The 19,998-nt window shown below is 39.5% G+C and overlaps 1 protein-coding gene and 1 long non-coding RNA gene across 2 annotated transcripts in view; one reads left to right on the plus strand and one right to left on the minus strand.

Annotated features, from left to right (window-relative positions):
* COL3A1 (collagen type III alpha 1 chain) overlaps window positions 1–19,998 on the plus strand; it is a 67,261-nt gene that overhangs the window by 4,533 nt on the left and 42,730 nt on the right. The window contains 4 exon segments of the mRNA XM_010713346.3: window positions 11,416–11,624; window positions 13,565–13,597; window positions 14,165–14,281; window positions 17,199–17,273. Of these exon segments, the coding sequence (XP_010711648.1) occupies window positions 11,416–11,624; window positions 13,565–13,597; window positions 14,165–14,281; window positions 17,199–17,273 (434 nt within the window).
* Window positions 17,222–19,998, minus strand: part of LOC109368466 — a 5,257-nt gene continuing 2,480 nt past the window's right edge. The window contains exons 3-4 of the long non-coding RNA XR_002116529.2: window positions 19,384–19,490; window positions 17,222–17,306 (exon numbers count right to left, since the gene is read on the minus strand). This is a non-coding gene — a long non-coding RNA (uncharacterized LOC109368466). The remainder of the gene's footprint in view (window positions 17,307–19,383; window positions 19,491–19,998) is intronic.

Genomic DNA, 19,998 nt, shown 5'->3' on the forward strand with positions numbered 1-19,998 from the left:
AAGAAAGGAGGGAAGGAAAGAAAGGAAAAAAAAAGAAAAGAAGGAAGGAAGAAAGAAAGAAGTTACTATGACTTTTGTTTCACAGACTAGCTGATAAATCAGGCTGTGGTGGATGTACTAGTTATTTTCACAGTTATGTGCTAATGGTCATACCTTGTTTAAATCAGAAATGTGGAGAAAATAGGGCATATCTGGCTTTATAATCAAGAAAGCATGCTGTAGATCAGTAACAACAGTGATGCAGACAGTCGCCTAGCACCGTGGATTAAAAGCAATCTCAGAGTTGAATGGTTCAGCCTACCAGTATGGGAGGTAATGTGCACTTGATACTCTTAGTAGGGTTAGTAGTCTGGAGAAGAGCACAAGCGACAGCTGCTCTGGCAGTTGCATATTTTAGTTTGTTGGTTTGAAGTTATGATTCCTCAAAACCATCAGAAATGGAAATCAGTGCAATAGTCTTGTCCATTAAAACTCCAAATTGTTATGCTTTAGCTAAGCTTAAGAAACAACACAGAAGATCTCAGCTTAGAAAAGGAAACTACTGGCAAAGGTAAATATATGTTGTTAGCAAGATCTTTTTGTTGGACTTGAAGTAACTGGATTAGATTTCCAATTAACCACAGAAATTTGATGTGAATAAATTAATTGTTGGCAATTCCCAAAAAATATAATTCAAACTTGAGAGGGTTGAATAAAATCCTTTCTGATTCAGCAGAAAGAACATCAGCTCATTCTCCTTGAGATTGCTTGGTAAACTGTCGTTGCACAACCTTAAAGTGGCCTAAAGGGTTCAGCACCTGTTGCCTACTTGTATGTCTACTGTTCTGAGACTTTCCGGTTTTGAGTTTTGGCAGATAAGTGAATAATCTTCAACCCAAAGTGGATCTAAAATGAAAGTATTTTAGCAGCAACATTTTGCCTTCAGGTAGCTGCTACAGTGCTTTACCGAGTTGTCCGTAATCAGTACATCCATGATGTATGTACTGTGCATAAGGAGCACTGGGTATGGATGTGATTCCATCTCCAGGAGGGATACAAGAAAAGAGTTATTTTTCTTCTGTTCTGTCATGAGGAGCTGTTGAGAGAAGTGTAGATGGGTGCAGAAAGGGGTGTGTGCTGCAGCCCCAGCCTTCAGTCTGCAACCCATTTCCAGCCTAAGGCCCAAGGAAACAAAGATATCTCGCAGTGCTGTTCTCCCTGTTACAGGGATGCCACAGGGTAACTCAGTGCAGTTGTTTTCCCAGTAGCTCATAGATATGGCACCTAGATATGGCTTAGTTACTGCTTTAGGACAGCCTCTACTTCATGGACTGTCTTTCTTCCATTGAATCTGCACAGAATTTGTGAAGCTTTGCTTTCTGTCTTGTTCTTGGTTTCCATGACAAGAGATGCTTTGTCCCTGTATTATCTAGAATGAATTCTCTGATCCTTTTCCATTCAGCTCTGTCAGACACTTTGTTTTTCAGGGAAATAAAAGTTCCGGGAGACCGTGTCATTAATATTTCTCACATTGCTTTGACATTGCATAGCAGCTTCAAAGATTATCCCTTACTCTGCTCCTGGTTATGGCTGCCAGACTTAAAACTGCCACAGGCATTTAAAAATTAGTGTGTTTGTAACGCGTTACGGGAGTTAGAAAGTTTCTTCTGTAAGTACAACAGAGTTGTGCTTATTCTATCTTAAATGCCAGAAGGATGCAAGGAGCAATGAGCTCCATCATTGATCTAAGCAATAGATCTTTCACACAAAGACACAGGAAAATCTATGTTGCATTTATATTTTCAAACAGCAATTACTTTTTCTCATTTTATTACTGCATAGCAAAAGTTCTCATTTTGCTTGAGGATGCTTTTGCATCTATTTATTTATTTTCCCTTATTAACAATCTCCTTGTCTCTGAGCATGCAAAGTTGAAGTCTGTGCCTGCTTCATGTCAAAATGACAATGGAAAACATGATATAACCCCCTCTAATAGCAATCGTTTGTTGGCCTTAGTTTGGATAAACTTCAACTCTGGGACTTCTGGCTTTGTTTAGCGAAAGGACAGCAGAAGAGATTCCTTTCAGATTAGCTAAGAGTGCTTCCATCTTCCCTCATTTAAGTCCACCCCCTCATTTAAACATGGACTATCAGAAGGAGAATGGAGGCAGTACCTCCTTTAAAAATGTCTGCAGTTCTGTCCATGAAGAGGTGGCTGCCAGGGGAGGGAAAGCGTGCAGAGGACATCAAACAGGAAGAATGCAAAGATAATGAGAACATACATATTTTAACGCTGAATGTGTTGTGATATTTTAAAAGCCCAGGGCTTCTTCACAGCTAACAGTGGAGTGAAATTTAAGATCACATCTGACTTAGTACCAGAATGGCCTGCAACATCATGCAGAACAAAAGGCTATACATTGCCGCGGAAGTCAAACTCGTGTCTGCTGTTCCTTTTCTCCTGGTTACGGTACATCCCACCCTGCAGGGTGGCACAGGCACTTCTGCTCTCCTACAAGAATAGCCAAAAGTATGCTTCCATATGAAAAACTTCTGTAAGTCACTGTGGTGGCTTCAGGCTCTGCATTATTCCCAAACCCAGTACTGCGAAGGACAGCAGAACCCAGGAACAGACCATGCATATTTGCAGCAGCAGATATCAAAGGATGATGATCTGTGTCTGGAAGTTACATCCCACAGCAATCCAGCACTGGCAGCTCTTGGAAAATTTCTGGACGTAATTAGTTCCCACTGCAATTCACACCCACTGACTGGGTTTTGCAAGCCATCTGCAGTGAATATCTATTTTTCCGCTATTCTTTCTCATCCACTTTATGCCACTTCTTTTGCTCTCTCTTTTCTTCCTTTTCATTTTCCTTTAGGGAAAGAGGCAAGAGCAAAGTTGGAGTTGCTTTTTCAAATGGACATGATAGAAACAGTTGCTTGCTTGCTCAGGTACAGATAACGGAAAATATGGGCAGCATCACTGTGTATTTCTTTGATGTTGAGGGTAATAGCTACACTGAGGTTCAAAGGAGAATGAGCTCCATCATCCACATTCTCCTTCAGCTATAAGCAGTGAAAAAAAAGCCTTCATATTCTCTTGGAAAGCACTTCTGTGTTCATGAGAGGCTCTTTTAGAAATCTGTGGTTTTTTCTGGGCTTGTCTTTAAATCTGCTGTATGGTGCTTGCTCGTTTCCCTGCAGAGCAGCAGTCATTCTGTGCCAGTTGTTTAAGAGAGGAATGTTCTAGTGAAAGCAAACAATAGGCTGTGTAGTGGGAATTGCAAGTCTTTGAAAGGAGCAATTGAAATCTGCTCAGATGTTTGCAAGAGTCTTTGTGCAATGTTCTGAGCCCTTTGGTAGCTTCACTGTTGGCAGGGTGGTCCTCTTATTAGAGCTTTCTTTTTTGCATGGACAGAATAACATGAATATGGAGAAGGGGAAGAAAAAAAAAAAAAGGAAAGCAGAGTTCAGATCCAACTGATTCTTTTCTTGCTAGAGCAGCTGCAGAGAGAAATAGTGTTGTAGACTTCTTCCAGTAAAAAAGAAAAAAAAGAAAGAGGGCAGAGCCTGTTCATTTATCAGGTTTCCTCTTGCTCAAGCTCTTTCTCTCATACCTGTTAAGAATTCCAGAAAATAAACTGATTCATCTGGCTATGCCCACTCAAGATGCTGCAGCCCCCCACTTTTCTGAGAAGATCTTTATCTTCACTGAGCAGAAAGCGTGCGAGGTGCTGGGCAGGCAGCAGCAATGCTGGTCATCTTCGATAGGGACAAAAATAATCTCTGGCCTTTTAGATGCTTCATTTGGAAAACTTTTAGGACTTCATTTGAAAAATAGAGAAGTTTGAAGTGTCTTTTTCACCCTTAGAAAACCATTGTAATACTGACTTTAGTAGCCTTATCAAGTAAGAATGTTGTGCCCAGCGTACAAACAGCTAATTAATATCTGCTATAAAAATGAAATACTGCCATCTGTACTCAACAAACTGTCCAAACTGAATGTGAGGTGAATTAGTACAGACCGGAATGAGGAGTAAATGAATACAGATCATTTTGCAGATGAAACTAGGCTAATGATGCTCTAGGCATTCAGAGTCGCCTGATGGCTTTTCGTTTTCCCCTGACCTTGTGAATTACAAATACCCTTTAATTTATTGGCAGTCAAAGACATGATTCTTTTCTGTGGACTATATGCCAGAGTTCTTTAATCCATCACTGGAATATTAAATACAAGAACCAAATCCTTCATTTACTTCCAACTTCTGAAATTACAGGGAAATCAATAAAACTGTGCAGGGAATAATGTGAGTTTAGAACTTGACCCCCTGCTGTTTTACTCATCTCTGATGGAAATCCACCACAGCCATGGAGTTAAAAGGGGGCTAACTTTGCCCAGTGTATCTGAAAATATAAATGCTGTTACCATATGTAATACTCTGCACTGTAACATTTCCCATCTGTTCTAGTCTCAAGAGAGGAGTATTGAACTAAGCTGATCTTTCCAAGACAAAGAACAGAAACTGCATTGCACAAAGTTGTTAGCTCTCTTACTGAGATAAGGGGGAGGAGAAGGTCGTGTCCCACTCAAAACTTGAATCTTGTTTTAAAAAACTGTTTTAATTGCTAAGTTTGGGAAATTTCCTTGTACGGAATGAATATCCAGGTTTTATTTAGGCCTAAGGCAAGAATAGGACCACAAATCAGAAATGTACAAGACCATCTTGGTGGTGCATGTTAAAATCTTTTTGTTGTTGTTGTTGTTCTTGTTCTTGTTCTTGTTGCTGTTTTTCTTTTTTAAATTTCTAACAAAATGTTGTGCTGGATTTTGGTATTTTTTTCCACTTAATTAATCCTAGCATGAAGCTTATTGCTCCTTTTTTAAAAATACATTGGGCCAGTCTTTGGAAGGATAAAATTAAGATTACCATTACACTTGAACTCTGACCGTACACGCTTTCACTGACTGCCCAAGGAGTGGGCAGGATATATGTTTAAGGAAACGAACACCTCCATAAAATCATCGGTAAGCAAATCCAAGCATGGATTTATGTCATTTTCTGTCTGGTTGAAGATTTATACACAGATCTTTGTGCCATTTGGCATTGTCTACTCTAAAGACAAGGAGCACATTAAAATCAGATTATGGCAGAGCAGTGAGAATTTATACCAGTACTACTGATTGCAGCTTATTTCTTATTTTTAGAGTGACACCAAATGGCACAAAAGGTGATATGTCGAAATACATTGTAATGTAAGAACAGATGGAATGAAAAAAATCTTGTAGGCATTTTAGCAATAATTGAAAGAGTGGCTGAGAAATTATGCAATGGGCCCTCTAAAAGACATTGCACTGAATTAAGATGAAATTTTTCTTCCTATGTGTGCTGCTCAAATGTGAACAGTTGCCCCTGTTAAAATGTTGGATTCTGGAGGAGACTGAAGTCCTTCAGTTCCCAATGGAATAACTAGATTAGAATCAAGGGAGTGTCTGAATTTCTAATCAGGTGGTGTTTTCAGAATCACAGAATCATAGAACCATAGGGACCTCTAGGGATCGTTGAGTCCAGCCCCCCTTGCAAAGCAGGCCCCCTACTCTAGGCTACATAGATAGACATCTAGGCAGGTCTTGAATACCTCTAGAGAAGGAGAATCCGCAGCCTTTCTACACAGCCTGGTCCAGTGCTCTGTCACCCTTACTGCGGAGTTTTTCCTTAGTTGGGAATGAATGATGCAATGAATGAATGATTGTAGGAAAACAGGGCTATCTCAAATAAATAAATAAATAAATAAATAGCTTTTTTTTTTTTTTAATAGTAAAAATGGAATTTCCTGATTTAACATATTTAGGGATGACTTTGAAGAGCAAATCCGAGAATAACATCCCAATATATACGGTTGTTCAGGATTTATCCTTTACAGACAAACAGAGAAGAAGCATTTGGCCGTGATGTTTTTGAGAAATAGCCAATAATAAAAGGAGAATAACCATCTCTTGCATCCATCAGGTGGCTTTCCCAGAATTACTTCTACAATTTCAGAAACAGGAAAAAAGATTTCTCTGGGCAACCTTAAGTAAACAGCAAGATGATACACATGCAGCATTCTGCTGTACCCCGCCCCTCCTGTGACTATCTGAAATGACAGTTCTGAAAAATAAATAGTAAAAACACTCACCCAACAACACAAACTAGACCAAAAAAGTTCTTCACTTTGTTTTCCTACTAGCAGCTTTGAATCAAGAACTCTCCTTTGTCATTTTTCTCCTCACCATCCCACAGCTAAAGGCAGAGAGGCTGTTGGGTAGCAACATCCCTGATGGGTTGGCACAGGACCCTATTTCAGAGCAATGTTTTTGCGGCAGGGTGACCTTTAGGAGTTGCATAAAGAATGCCATTCAAGGATGTCGCGAGACTGAAAGTAGTAGTTTGTGAAACATGAGTGTTGAAACAGAGCTGTGACAGCCCCTGTCACTTCAAGCTACAGACCAATCAAGGAGAGCAAGAGCCTTCTGAAGATACCGGAGAAAAATTGGAGTCCTGAACACAAAAGAGGAAAATGCCTGGAATTGGAGCAGTGGTGCTATTCAGATACCAGCTTTTTTGCATACAGTAACAATACCTAGAAGTTAGAAAGCTTCACTTTCCGTCTAAAACTCTTTTTGCTGTGAAACTTGGGATATCTGGGAGCTTTTTAGTCACACTCCCTTCCATTGCACCTAGTTACAGCTCTTCTTTCTGCAGACGGTGGAGAAGGGCAGACTTTTAAGATGAAATTTCTGATATTTCATGACGGTACTTGGTGTTTTACCAAGGGAGGCTTCATCCTGGACACTTCCATTTGTCTATAAACACAGTACAAAATTTGCAGCTGTTACAGGACAATTCCAACTGAGAGCATGTCTGGGAGGCTCAGTTTAAAAACATCTTGTTAAACCACTTTTTTTTCTTATATTTCCACCTCTTTTCCTGACTCCTATGAAACACAAACTACCTCAGGCTTTTTGAGTGCTCAGCACTTACCTCACTGGAGACCGCATGGACTAAGCAGGCCCAGCCAGCCAATTAGTTGGTGAGGAGAGTCCGTTTGTTTCCATTACACATCACAGGATGGAATGAGCATGTTTAATTTTCTTATAAACACCGTTACAATGCCAGACAGCAAGCCCAAGCTGCTTGCTTTGAGGTAAGCTCTGTAGCATTATTTTTCTGCCTTGCAGATGGAAAGCAGGCATGATTCAGGAGCTACGGTAGATTCCTCAGGCTGATCCAGTTTTAAGGGGAATGGGGCTATTTCCACTGAAAAGGAACTTGATCGTCTGCCTTTGGCCTTTTGATGAAACAATATGTAAAACATTGCTGGATATACAGTAGTAGACGCAGTTACTCTAGAAGAAATGCAAAAATAATTTCATACAGGAAAGCGAACAACTAGATCAGAGTAAGGAATTATAAGCTTTGTATTGTTTCCCGTTTCCAACAGGCTTTAGGGGTAAGGCCTCCTTCATTTCAGACCTTGAGAGTAGACATTAAGTAACTGCAAAACCCTTGCTTGGCTGATGGTGGTGACCGGAATTTGGCAGATCAAACCTCCTCAGTTCTGATGAGCGCTGGGATGTGTGAGTTTACATCTAATGTAATAGCTGGAAGCCTGCTTTGTTAGAAGTGGAAAAGCCTGTGGTTTTTGAGGATGCTGTTAGAAGATTTTTTCCTTATGCCACATGAATGTGGTTAAATCGTGATCACACTGCTTGCGCAGGTACAAAGCCAAAAGCTACAAAGCCAAACTACAAAGAAGGCCAGTTTCTCAGGTCGTAGTACTTGCTAATGTATTCCTCACCTCGATGGTATCACAATTATGTCCCATAGGACGTCAACTTTAAGGCCTAAATGACTGTATTTGTTTCGCCATGTACCTTACCAAACTCCTTTACATTCCACTCTTATAGGTCCTTCAAGAGTGGATGGTGCTTTTCCTTTCAGCTCTGCCTGATTCATCTGCTTGCGTACGGCTGCTAGTCTGCTTAGAAAATGGGAAATAATTCAAAACCAGCTTATGTCAAACACCGTGTTGCCTTTTATTTACCTCTTTCTTTTTTTAGCGTGACCCAGAGAAATGTTACAGCAAAACACAGAAATATTTTAAGATGTGAATAGTTGTTAAAAGACCAATTTAACGTTTACTGAAACGATTCACAGGCCAGCAAGCCAGTGCAATAATGTTTCTGCCACAGAAACAAAGTTCTCCTTGGCCACTACATTCATAGAATCATAGAAGGCCTGGGTTGAGAAGAACCACAATGATGATCCAGTTTCAACCCCCCTGCTCTGTGCAGGGTCGCCAACGACCAGACCAGGCTGCCCAGAGCCACATCCAGCCTGGCCTTGAATGCCTCTAGGTATGGGGCATCCACAGCCTCCTTGGGCAACCTGTTCCAGTGCCTCACTACCCTCGGTGTGAAAAGTTATATTCAGACTCTGAGGGGCACAGTAAGATTCTGCACTGCCTTAAGCCAACACTGATCAGTTCTAACATTTTTTTGAAATCTTAGGCTAATGTATATGTTTAGGAATCCATCAGAAAATCTGTTTAAGGCAAGTATGCGACTGTTTTACCACAAGTCCAGAAGCAGGAAAGTCAGCTTTTTTTTACAGCCTTGCTTCCTATATGTTGCTTGCCAGTGCTTTAGCACAAATCAGCTTTCCAAAGCATTTTGGAGCTAACGTTTAATCTTTATGAGCGATGCAAAATGCATTATGTCATAATATGCTGACACATAGATCTACATCTGAGCTCAGAGGGGGTGTCTTGAACAGACTAAGTCTTCCCAGATGTAAGTTTCCTTTGGAAACCTATTTAATACTTTCGTTCTGCCAAAGGCCACAAAGATTCTCATTGCAACTCTACTAGCTTATTTCTTAATTCATTTAACAACGTCCAGAAAGTTAGTTGCAAATGTGAATGTCATTATATCCAGATTTAAGCTTTTTTCCTCTGTGTCCTGTTGAACAATGCCATCTACTGCAGAATAATTGAATGGCAGCCTTGCAAAAACAGTGAAATTTGCTTTATTTCCATTCTCCTGTACAGTTAGCGATTTAATTGTGTGTTACATGCACACACTCTAAGAACATTATGGTTTCTTAGGTATATGTAATGGCATTTTTATTTAACAGTCCTGCGCAAAATTTTATTTTAGCCTAAACTAAACCAAATAGACCTCTTCCCTTTATTGTGATGTTTGTAAATTGGAAGGACTTTTTAACCTGTAGAGGTAAGTGGAGTCTGCTGAGTGAATCCACACCCATCCAGTTCCCTCCTTCCATGGGGTCAGAAAGGTCCAGAGTCCCCAATAGCTTTGAATGTATTCAGCCTGATGCGGTATAATGCCTTCTGGGTCTTTTTGTATACAGTGGGTCACTCACTCGTGCACTGACTTATTCTGCTTCTGGTTCATTATAATTCATTTTTTTTCAAGAGTTGTTAGACCGTAGAGAAGATTGCATTCATAATGCTCTCTTCTTATTTGTAAAGTACTTTTCAGCTTTCTTGTTTATCAGAAAGCATTTCTCCTTAGTATTGTCAAGTTTATTTTTCACTAAATGTCCACAGGGACTTGCTGGTTTTGTAGCAGAGGAAAATGTTTAGTAGATAGACAGTGAGCAATTAATCATGGAGATAATCGGTTTATTTACGTGAGACCCTCTGACATGATTATGCGGGGTGACAGCTGGAAAACCAAGCAATTTTTTTGAAACTATATCTAGCCTAAAAGACTAAAGATGTCAGGATTCTACTGTGACGTAATTGCTGTACTTATCAGATGTAGTGGCTGCCAGGCAGTGTCTTCTGATGCCGTGACCCTTTGTGTAGGAAATCAGATGTATGCCTCTCAGCCAACCGAGACGTCTTGATTGTCTACCCCATTGCCTTCCTCCGCAAGCTCAGCAGAGGAAGAGGAGGAAGAGAACTTTATGGGTGACACAGAGGGGAAAGTCAGTTCAACAGGGCCAAGAAAAAGAGCTGAGTCAGAAAAGTAAGCAGACTGTTCAGGTACGTGACAGGAGGATGAAGGGAAGATGAGAAGGGAGGTTATGTATTATGGACTTGAGAAGATAAAATGGGGAAAAAAAAGTAAAAAAAGCATGAGAAAAGAGGAAGCATGTAGAAGTGGTTACCTGCCACAGAGTATGGGTACGGGTATAGAAATAGAGTCCAAGAAAAGCAAAGAGAAAGAAAAACAGAATAAAGAGAAAATTGGACCAGTGTGCTAAAGCGGTAGTGGAAAAGTGAAAAGTGCTGTATGTGAGAAAAGAAAATGGGGCTGCATAACTAATGTTGGTGGGCTGCAGTATAGTTTTGGACTCAGTCTTGTTCCATTACACCAACTTGATGGCATTCAGGATTTTTCATGTGGAGCCAGAGGTAATTTTAATGTCAGAGCTGTGAATTATGTGTTCTGGCATTTTTTATTATTTTTTTTCCTTTTGAAGAACGATATGTAGTAAGACAACTTTTTATAATGCCGTAGCTTTGCACACGTACACAAATAGCTGTTTCTCCATCATTTTGTGTTTGCGAAGTTATTTTGAATCATTCATAGAAAGAATTTCTATTTATCAAAGCATTCATTGATACCTGTATTTGTAGTCTGAGACTTCTAATATTTCTACAGAGCTTAGAAGGTACTTAGATAACTTTGTGTATTTTTATATTGCGTTATTAAATGATGAAGCTTTCTGGATTTGGTTTCTTTAAGAATATACAAACCCAAAGTTTAATGTTTCAAGCTGCTTGTCATCAATCTCTTCAAATTAATTACAACAGATTTGATCAATAGAACAGCTGTTGAAAGGAATTTGCAAAGATATTAATATTACAGATGAACAGTTTTCCAAAAATGCAAAGACTTGCGGCGTTTGAGCAGTCCAGATGACAAGTATGTGGCAAACCATTAATGTGAGTGTTCTTATAGACCTGTTGCGTATGTCAGCTTTCAAAAACCATTTTGAAAACACTTGATGCTCTCTATTGATGCAAGATGCTAGCAATGAAAGCGCAGTGATGCCAGTGATACACTCATCTGAGAGATTTGGAACGTTTGCTTTTTATCTGCAGCAGACAATTCAGTTGCTAATTATATAACAATAACACTGACACTGAAATTACTCGAAAGATTATTACAGATTTAATTAGGCTTTGGCTCAGCTCCAGGGGGTTTCTGTTGATGTCTATTCATAGATTCAGAAGGGACTCTGCAATTAATGTAACAGATACTCACAGTGCGCGAAGAGAAGCTTTTAGCCTTTTACCACACACAGATAAACTGTATTGCAGCAGAAAACAAAACAGGCTGAAAGCTTTCATGTTACGCCTCTTTGTTTTAGAAAACACTCTTGAAATAATTCTGAACACTGTCTTTCTTTCCAATAGCCCTAGGAGGATGTACCCATCTTGGGCAGGAATATGCTGACAGGGATGTTTGGAAACCAGAGCCGTGCCAAATCTGCGTGTGCGACTCTGGATCTGTTCTCTGTGATGACATCATCTGTGATGACCAGGAGTTAGACTGTCCCAACCCAGAGATTCCCTTCGGAGAATGCTGTCCAGTTTGCCCGCAGACAACACCACAGCCTACAAAAGTAAGTTCTCAGTGTGATTACTTTGGTGTTGCCAACTTCGATTGATTTTCTTTGAAATAAAAAGTGTGTCACTCTCTGACCGCTGGCAAATACTTAGAATGGGCAAATTTTGACTAAACATATAAAAAGCAGCCTGAACTTATGCTTTTGTCTCTCTGTTTTGATAAATTCAAGAATACTTCCCTATGTCTGTGTTCCAGGAGAGGATTAGTACCAGATAATAAAATATTTGTTAGTCCCTTGGACCATACAGCTGAAAGCGTGAAGTCCTTCAGCCCGCTTTTACATCACCAATAGGCAGAGATAAAAAGAAGGGGACAGAAGGCAATGATCAGCTATTACATTTTTCCTTTCTTGGCAAAGCATAAGAATAAAGGAAGCAGCTTGTTTGTTGACATGGTGCTCAAGGTATATCCATGAAATCAATGCCAACGCACTTTTCGCAGCATGGTGCAAGCCTGCATTTCTTATCATCTCGATTTGATATCATCATATAGTAAATTTACTTTTACGGAATTATTGCTTGACTGAATGCATTGTAATTAGTGCGTGCCAACTCTCCTGCCGAAACTATCAGCTTAAGCTAGCTATACAGAGGTCTGCCTTGTAGAAATGCTCAAAGGTCGTCTGAACATTTCATGCTTGTTATGATCCATGAGATTAAAAAAAAAAGTATTAAAAAAAAGTTGAAGCATGTCTGCTTCTACAGACTCATAAAGATTCTTATGTGCGTATTTAATTGGGACAGACTTCTGAGATTTACACTGCTTCCAAGTTTTGGCTGAATGATCTGTCAGTATTTCAGTATTCCTACTTTCAGCGTGAACAAGACATACAGATCATCCTACAGTGATCTTCTGCATTTGTGTCCATGCGTGGGAGAGAGGAGAGACGTATGTGTTTGTAAGAGAAAAAGAAGAGGCTGAAAGAGTTGTGTAGGCAGAAGAGGGAGGCAGAAGATGCACTACTACAGTTCTAAAAATAGTGTATATTTTTAAACATGAAATATCACATACAAACCTAGTGCTGCTTGCATTATGGTAGTGCATTTGTACATCCTCCAAAATTCTCTGAGCTACTTCACTGAGCGGGTTGCAACGGTGCAAAGGAGTGGTCCGTACAAGCATGATGGACATTCAAGCACAGCTTCCTCTCCCTTGAGTCTAGGACCTGCTTTCTGGTCAGCTCCTAGAGTGCAGGATTTTTTATTTCAGGACTGAAATCCCCAAGCAGGTTCAAACCCTGTTGAATCAGTTCTGTCGTTCCTGATAACAAAGAACACGTGGGCTACTTTCTTCAGTCTTCACTTTACGAGAGTTTTCTCAGCCCATTGAAAGCTATCCTGCTGACTTTGGGTAATGGATAGGGAAAATCCACCTTGAAAAATCCGAGGCAGTTTCAGCTGAATATCCTTTGCTGTCTCTATCAGCTGAATTAGTAAAAAAAAAACTAGTTCTAAAATGTGAATTAAGAATCCGGATATTAATCCGTAAATTAATCATTAACTGAAATGACTGAAAAAATAGATAATCTGGGAGATTAGGTCTGAAAGCAAGTTAAAATTAGCTACATCATTACATTTATTAACATGCCTTTTTATTGGATTGACAAGAATATAAGAAAACTGTCCCTTGTAGACTTAGTGCATTCAGTGGCAAAACTCTGCTGACTTCATTAGCGCCAGTTTTCTACCTAGAGCAGGAACACGCACTTTATGAATGCGCCATAAAAATGTAGATGAAAGGCTGACAAAAACAAACAAACAAACAAACCTCAGCTTCTAAAGATGCTGAACAAGAGTAAACAAAATGCGTTCGATAAGTCTATATTCCAATATTTAAATGTCTTTTCATCTTGTTTCGTATGCATATATTCAGTTTTCAGTTTGATTTTGGCTTTCTTTCTTAAAATAATTAATTTTCCTTTTTTTTTTTTTCTAGCTTCCATATGCGCAAGGCCCCAAGGGAGACCCAGTAAGTAAAGGGTTGTTTGTTTTTTTTTCTCACGAAAACTAACGAAATTAAAAGCCAGTTCTTACAATGCTATAAATCCCATTCTGACTGCTGAGATACCTGGTTTTACTTGATGTCTGCCTTGTCTTCAAATCTGCCTTAAAGCTACTTCGAAGTAATCTCTTTAGCTTCAACACAAATAATTCAGATTGGAGAAAAAGAGAGAGAAGAGAACTTACTTCAAACTGTATTACTTGTTTTATTTTTTCCCAGTAAAAAAAATCTGGATTCCACTTGCAGTATTAATTTCGCATTCAGGAATTGACTAGTTTAATATTTCTGATGTGCTTGATCAAATTTAGGTTGCAGTAAGGCTCTACTTGCTAATAATTTTTTGCTCATGTGAATTTTGCCTACAGTCTATCTCTTTCTTGAATGATCGGATGTGCGCCTAGTTACGCTTCGTAGAGGAAGCTTTGCACCCCAATTGCATATGCTTTGCTGTGAATCGAAGTGTTTGTCCCACAGTACCCTTGCACTCTGAGGCAAGCTTTGATGTCTGTATCTGCTATGTTTGTGTCTCGGCAGGGCTCTCCTGGTTCTCCCGGCAGAACTGGTGCCCCTGGGCCCCCAGGACAGCCAGGGAGCCCCGGAGCTCCCGGTCCCCCTGGTATCTGCCAGTCATGTCCCAGCATCAGCGGAGGTGTAAGTAATCACAGTGATCAACTTCTACTTTGTAGCTCATAAGTAACACCCAACCTTTGCTAAAGTTAGGCTCTGTTAGGTTGGCAATGATTTCCAGACGTGAATAAAGAATCAGTGGGGTTGCAGTAAATCTTGGGTGTCTTTCAGCCTTTTTCAGTCCTCAGAAAACCGTCGGGCAGGTAAAACAGCACAATGTTACAAGTAGCCCACGACTGAAATGCAGCCGTGTCCTGGAGAAACTTCACACACAATATAGTTAATAGCAACATGTCGTTGGATGCTTCATTTCACCCAGCAGGCTTATGGTGAATTGGCAATAGGAGACATCCTCTAACATGTGAATCACAGTATTGTCCCATTGGTTTTGTTTTAAAAAATACATAGCAGAGTGATTTTCAAAACAGTGAAGAACCTATTCATTGTACCTTCACACATACGATGCTTTCAGAGGCATCTGTCTGTAATTTGTGCCTTTGAAAAACTCAGTTGAGTAACAGTCAGGGCTTGGGATTTTTGTTTATTTTTTTCCTGTGAGATTTGGTTGAATTGCAGTTAAATTTCGGTTTTATCTTGTTTTTTAAAACATCTGGTGCCATCCCTGATGATGGTCTTAAATGACTCAGTAATAGTCTGGTTAGTGTGCTGGAGAAAGTACGTTCCCTCAAGCTTAAAGACTAGGGATCTCTCTCACTTTATTTTGCTCAATGCGTGTTTAAAAAGGAAACATTCCCAGGCAACTAGATTGAAACTCAGGTCCTGTGCTTGCAGAGGAGTGCCATTTTGGTTGCTGTTCGTTGTGTTGCCTCTTTATTTCTGGCCCACCAAACCTTAAATTCTCTTTTGAACAGCAGACATAGCTACGGAACTCCTCAGATCTTAGTGGGGTAACGGCCCAAAATCCTGTGACCCCAATATAGCATGAATACTACCAGCATTAGCTGAATAATGATGACATTTTAGTATTGTTGTTTTAGCTTTGCATATGTAAAAATCCATCTTCTAGGGAATTAGCCATGATTTTTAGGCACAAGTAGCCTTAGTAGCTGTGCTCAGCAATGTATTTTAATTGAATTAAACATTTTCTTCATCTTAACTTTTTTCAGAATGCAGCAGTGTTCTTTGTTGTACTCTCAGTGGTTTGTGCTGCATCATGGGGAATTCAAACTGCAGATCTTGTGCAGCTAGATTTGTTAAGTTGTCGATTCACAGTTAGCACTTAGAGAAGAGGTCACATTGTTTCCCGAGCAATCGAGCAAGGCCAGCTTTACAAGATGCAAAGTGCGTAACTGTTACGAATTTATGATAAAACAGTTGATCCTTTTGAATATAGGCTTCCACAGCTTCCATATATTCTTCCCATTCACAGGTGAGCCGAAATTGAAGGAAAGATGTCTTTTATTTTTTTTTTTTCGTTCTGAAAGCAATTGTGTGGAGAGATGTACAGTAGGTTAGCTAACCACTCTCAGCGGACAGCACAACAAAAGAGCTAGCACTTTGGGCCTGGCACAGGCAGATACAAGAGAGACTGAACTAGTTTCCCATTCCAGTGGTGTTGAAACCGAGTGCAGTGACTGATATCGGTAGCAGAGGATCATTCTTGCACCAGGCCAGTGGAAATCTGAGGTGGTTTGGATTGTCGAACAGAACATCGCTTATATTCGCTCTTTTCTGTTCCACCGCTTATCTGCATTAATGCCGTATTATTCAACTAAGTTCCCCAATATCTGAGCAACAAAATCAATGTCAAATAAAAGGCTTACGTAGGCTTTTCGTTAAAAACTGTTTGTAAAATTCATTAATATTTTATGTAAGTGGGCACGTCAGAGGTGCTATCTGCTGTCACAAAGCCCTACAAGGCATGTTTTCTCTCCATAATTTCAACTGAACTTCACTGGTTTTAAGACAAATTGTCCAAAGCATTGAGGCTGTACTGCCTGGCCTCAAAAGTGAGGGCTGTTTATGAATTATCAAGGGTGGAAAGGAAGAAAGGGAAAGATGGAAAATGGCTCTAAGGAAAAAGTATGTAACATTTCATTGTTGGAGATGTGTAAATTCCCATTCAAGAGGTAAAAAAATTTCTTTGAAACTCAAAGAGGAATAGGCTTATATGCAGGCAAAAGATTTTTTTGCTAGAGAATGCCCTAAAATGACTCATGGTTTAGCCACAGATAAAAGATATTTCAAAATAGGCTGTTGGACTGTGCAAAATAAAATACTTCATCAGCTTCCTTGGGAGACAACTAAGTCCAAGAAAGAAAAATTGGGGGTGAGGGGAATTAGAGGTGGAGAAGAGGTAATGAAGAATGTAAAGTGGAGATAATGACAGTTTGGGGGTTCAGATGATGCCCAGCTGTCAGGACAGTGTACGCTCGCAGCATAGGAAGCTGATGTTTCCATGACCAAAAAAGGTACTAGCTGGGCTAGTCTTATGAATGATACTAACTGATATATATAAATGAGTTAATTTTATTCATTTGCCATACAAACGTATGAAAATGCTTGATTTGTAGCTGTATGGGGCTGCTGAATCACGGCCTGCGCCTCTGATTGATCACCTGAGGCCATCAATGAGTCAGCCCTAGGAGCACAGGTGAAGGCAATTCACCTGTGCTGCAGGAAGGGGTGGAGCCCGGCTCCACCTCTCCTAGACCCATTTAAGAGCTGACTGTTAGTGGGGAAGGATCTCTTCTGGAGATCTCTGCTCTGGAGTTTTGTAGTGGGCCTAGGATGTAGGAAGCATTCAATCTATTCCCTTCTCGTTATTATAGTCTGTGTTATAATCTGCTTAGCCAAACTTTCTGGTTTATTTCAGAATTATAAGGTCTTTATATTCATTGATTATTCACTAGCAAACAAGCAAACTTTTTTTTTTTTTTTTTTTTTCTTCTCCTTCTGTTCTTCTCTATTTCTTTTGCAGAGTTTCTCTCCACAGTATGACTCCTATGATGTGAAGGCTGGCTCAGTTGGCATGGGTTATCCTCCCCAGGCCCTTGTAAGATGATAAAATCTTTTCTTTGTCCTTTAACTTAAAAAAAAAAAAAAAATTGCTTGTAGATTATGCCTTGGGTCTGTGTATCCTGATTATAATGAAACAAATTAAGTTTTAACTTAATTGTTGCCTGCAAGTGGAATGTGTGCAGTTTTCTTGTCATTATGAATCTAGAAAGTAGCTGTAGATTATCTACTGTGTCTTTACTTTGCCTTTTTTTTTCCTTCTCTTTTTGCTTGTCTCACCTTCTGCTTTCTAATCTCTCTGTGATTAATTTTCTTATGCTAGCTTAGTATTTATTTCTTTTTCCTCGTTGTGTTCTCATCATCACTTATTTGCTTGGTATTCTTTTCCTGATAGCTTTTTTCCATTTCCACTGTATTTTTACCTTTTCTACTGTGTCAAGTGTTCCTTTATTAATTCAGCAGCGTCTTGTCTTTACTCAGTATGAATTTCCATACTTGCTCGCATTTCCCCAACTCACGTTTACCTGATAACAAGTAAATAAAGCCCTGCTGTAGTTTTCTTTCATTCCAGGACTCAAAGCTTTTCACATTCTCATTTTATGATTATGAATTATTTTACCCACAGCTATTCAGACTGTGTACTGAACCTCCCTGCTAGGCCTGACCCAAGGTTTTCAAAGTGTGGTGGTTGTTGTTTTTTTTGTTTGTGTGTGTGGGGGGGGGGGTGTTTTTTTTTTTTGGTTGTTTGTATTTGTTTTTTTTTTTCGTTTTTTTTTTTTTAGTGAGCTAAAGCTTGGATTGCTTTGTTTCCTACGTAAAGTAGATGGCAAAAATTGTAACTCACGACTTCTCTTTTAGGCACTAGGTTTTTTAGTTACTCGCAACCACTGGCATGGAGCATTCTTGCAGCAGTGATATCATACTGACATGTGAAAGTCTTTCTTGATTCAGGCAACCTGTTATGTGATGGATGTTGTAAATTGCCATTCTTTGAAGTGAGCTGCTGCTTCATTTAAGTGTAATTGTGATTCCTAACCTTGTGCTGCATAGCCATGTTTGGGTACCACATGTTGCAATATGTCCAGACAGTCCCAAGCAAACTTGTTGTTTTTCAGGGTTCCATCAGATCATCCAGTGAAATAAATGTTGCTTAATTCTGGCAGCTGTTTGTCCTGGACAGTAGTTCATTGTTTTCATGCCTTTAATTTCACCTGTTTATTTCTAGCTCATTAATTTGCTAGTGTGATCATTCATACACTGGTCTATTAAGCCTTTCCTTTTTCATTTGTTTGTTCATGAATTTTTTTCAGCTCCTTGAAGTTTTCCTACTGCTTATCATATCATCTACATTTTGTAACTTGTGGTCTTCGTGTGGGATGTGCTGAACCAGGTTGATAATAGGGTTACCCTTCAGTTAACAATCGCAGTTAATCCTCTCTAATAGAACATTTTTCCTCAAGAAGCTTAGTGACATCTGCTGTTTTGATCGCAATTAAATTCATAAATGCAATTCAATATTGATTTAATTGGTCATGCTAGAGTGTTTTCAACCAGAGTTGTGTGTGTGTGTATATCTGTCACCTGTTCTTTTATATTGCATCATGCAGTATACGTGAGAGTGAGAGAGGGTGACAGTGAAGGTGATAAAGAACTGGAATGGGCTGCCCAAAGGGGCTGCAGATTCCCCTACTCTGGACGTAATGAATATCCACCTGTGTTTCCTACTGTAGGAAACCTGCTCTAGCAGAGATTGGACTCAATGATATCTAGAGGTCCCTTTCAACCCCCACAATTCTGTAATTCTGTCATCATGCAATATATGACTGCAATTTAAGTAGCAGAGCAGTACTAGGCAAATGTGACTAAAGTCACTGAAACTAAGCGACGTTTATCATTAACATTACATCGATTCTTCTTGTTGATTCTAATAAATATTCAAACTGAAATAATCTGGAAGCATAATAAAATTAAGAAAGTCAGTGTAGTATTGACTTCTGTCAATACCGTGCCTGGTTTTTTCTCAATCACACATCTCCATTTCTGTCTTTCCAGTGTCCCTCTACTGTATGTGGGCTGATTTTGTATTTTACACCTCCATTTCCCTGTACTTGCTCATATAACTCCCACGTATCGGTTTTGACCTTTACCTTAGTACGTGTCCTGACTAAAATCCAGTCATTTATTCGCAGTCTGGAGACACTGATAGTGAGCAAATGCCATACCTGACAACGAGTTTATCTCTCCAGTGTTCACCCTGAAAAAGAATAACATCTGTTGGTTTGTCGGCAGATGTCTGACCAATAGAATGCAACTGATGAGTTGACGATTCCAGTCCACGTTGAATCCAGTCTTAGATTGTGCCAAAAGTTTTGCAACAGTTAAGAGAGGGACTGCCCGTTGTATTCTTATACTGACGGCAGCCCGATCTACTAACTGCTCTGCTACTTGGTGTATTTTTTTACTTCGAAAATAGCAGCTATTACAGTTGTTATTATCTTCAGACAAAAGACAATCGGTGAAAGAACGTTGTCACATATGCCCAGTATAGTAACATAATCTATTATATATACTGCTATCCTAAAACTATACCATTCATCTTGTGTTATGAAAGTAAATTTCCCAAAACATCTGTATTATGTGACCTATTCTGACACCATATAACAATATCCTGCAAAACATGCGGTGTGCTGTATTAAGTTGTAGCATATATTGCTGTATAGCAGCACAGTTTCTCACGTAATTCTCCTAATTTTTTTTTTTTT

The sequence above is a fragment of the Meleagris gallopavo genome, chromosome 7, assembly GCF_000146605.3.
Source record: "Meleagris gallopavo isolate NT-WF06-2002-E0010 breed Aviagen turkey brand Nicholas breeding stock chromosome 7, Turkey_5.1, whole genome shotgun sequence".
NCBI lineage: Eukaryota > Metazoa > Chordata > Aves > Galliformes > Phasianidae > Meleagris > Meleagris gallopavo.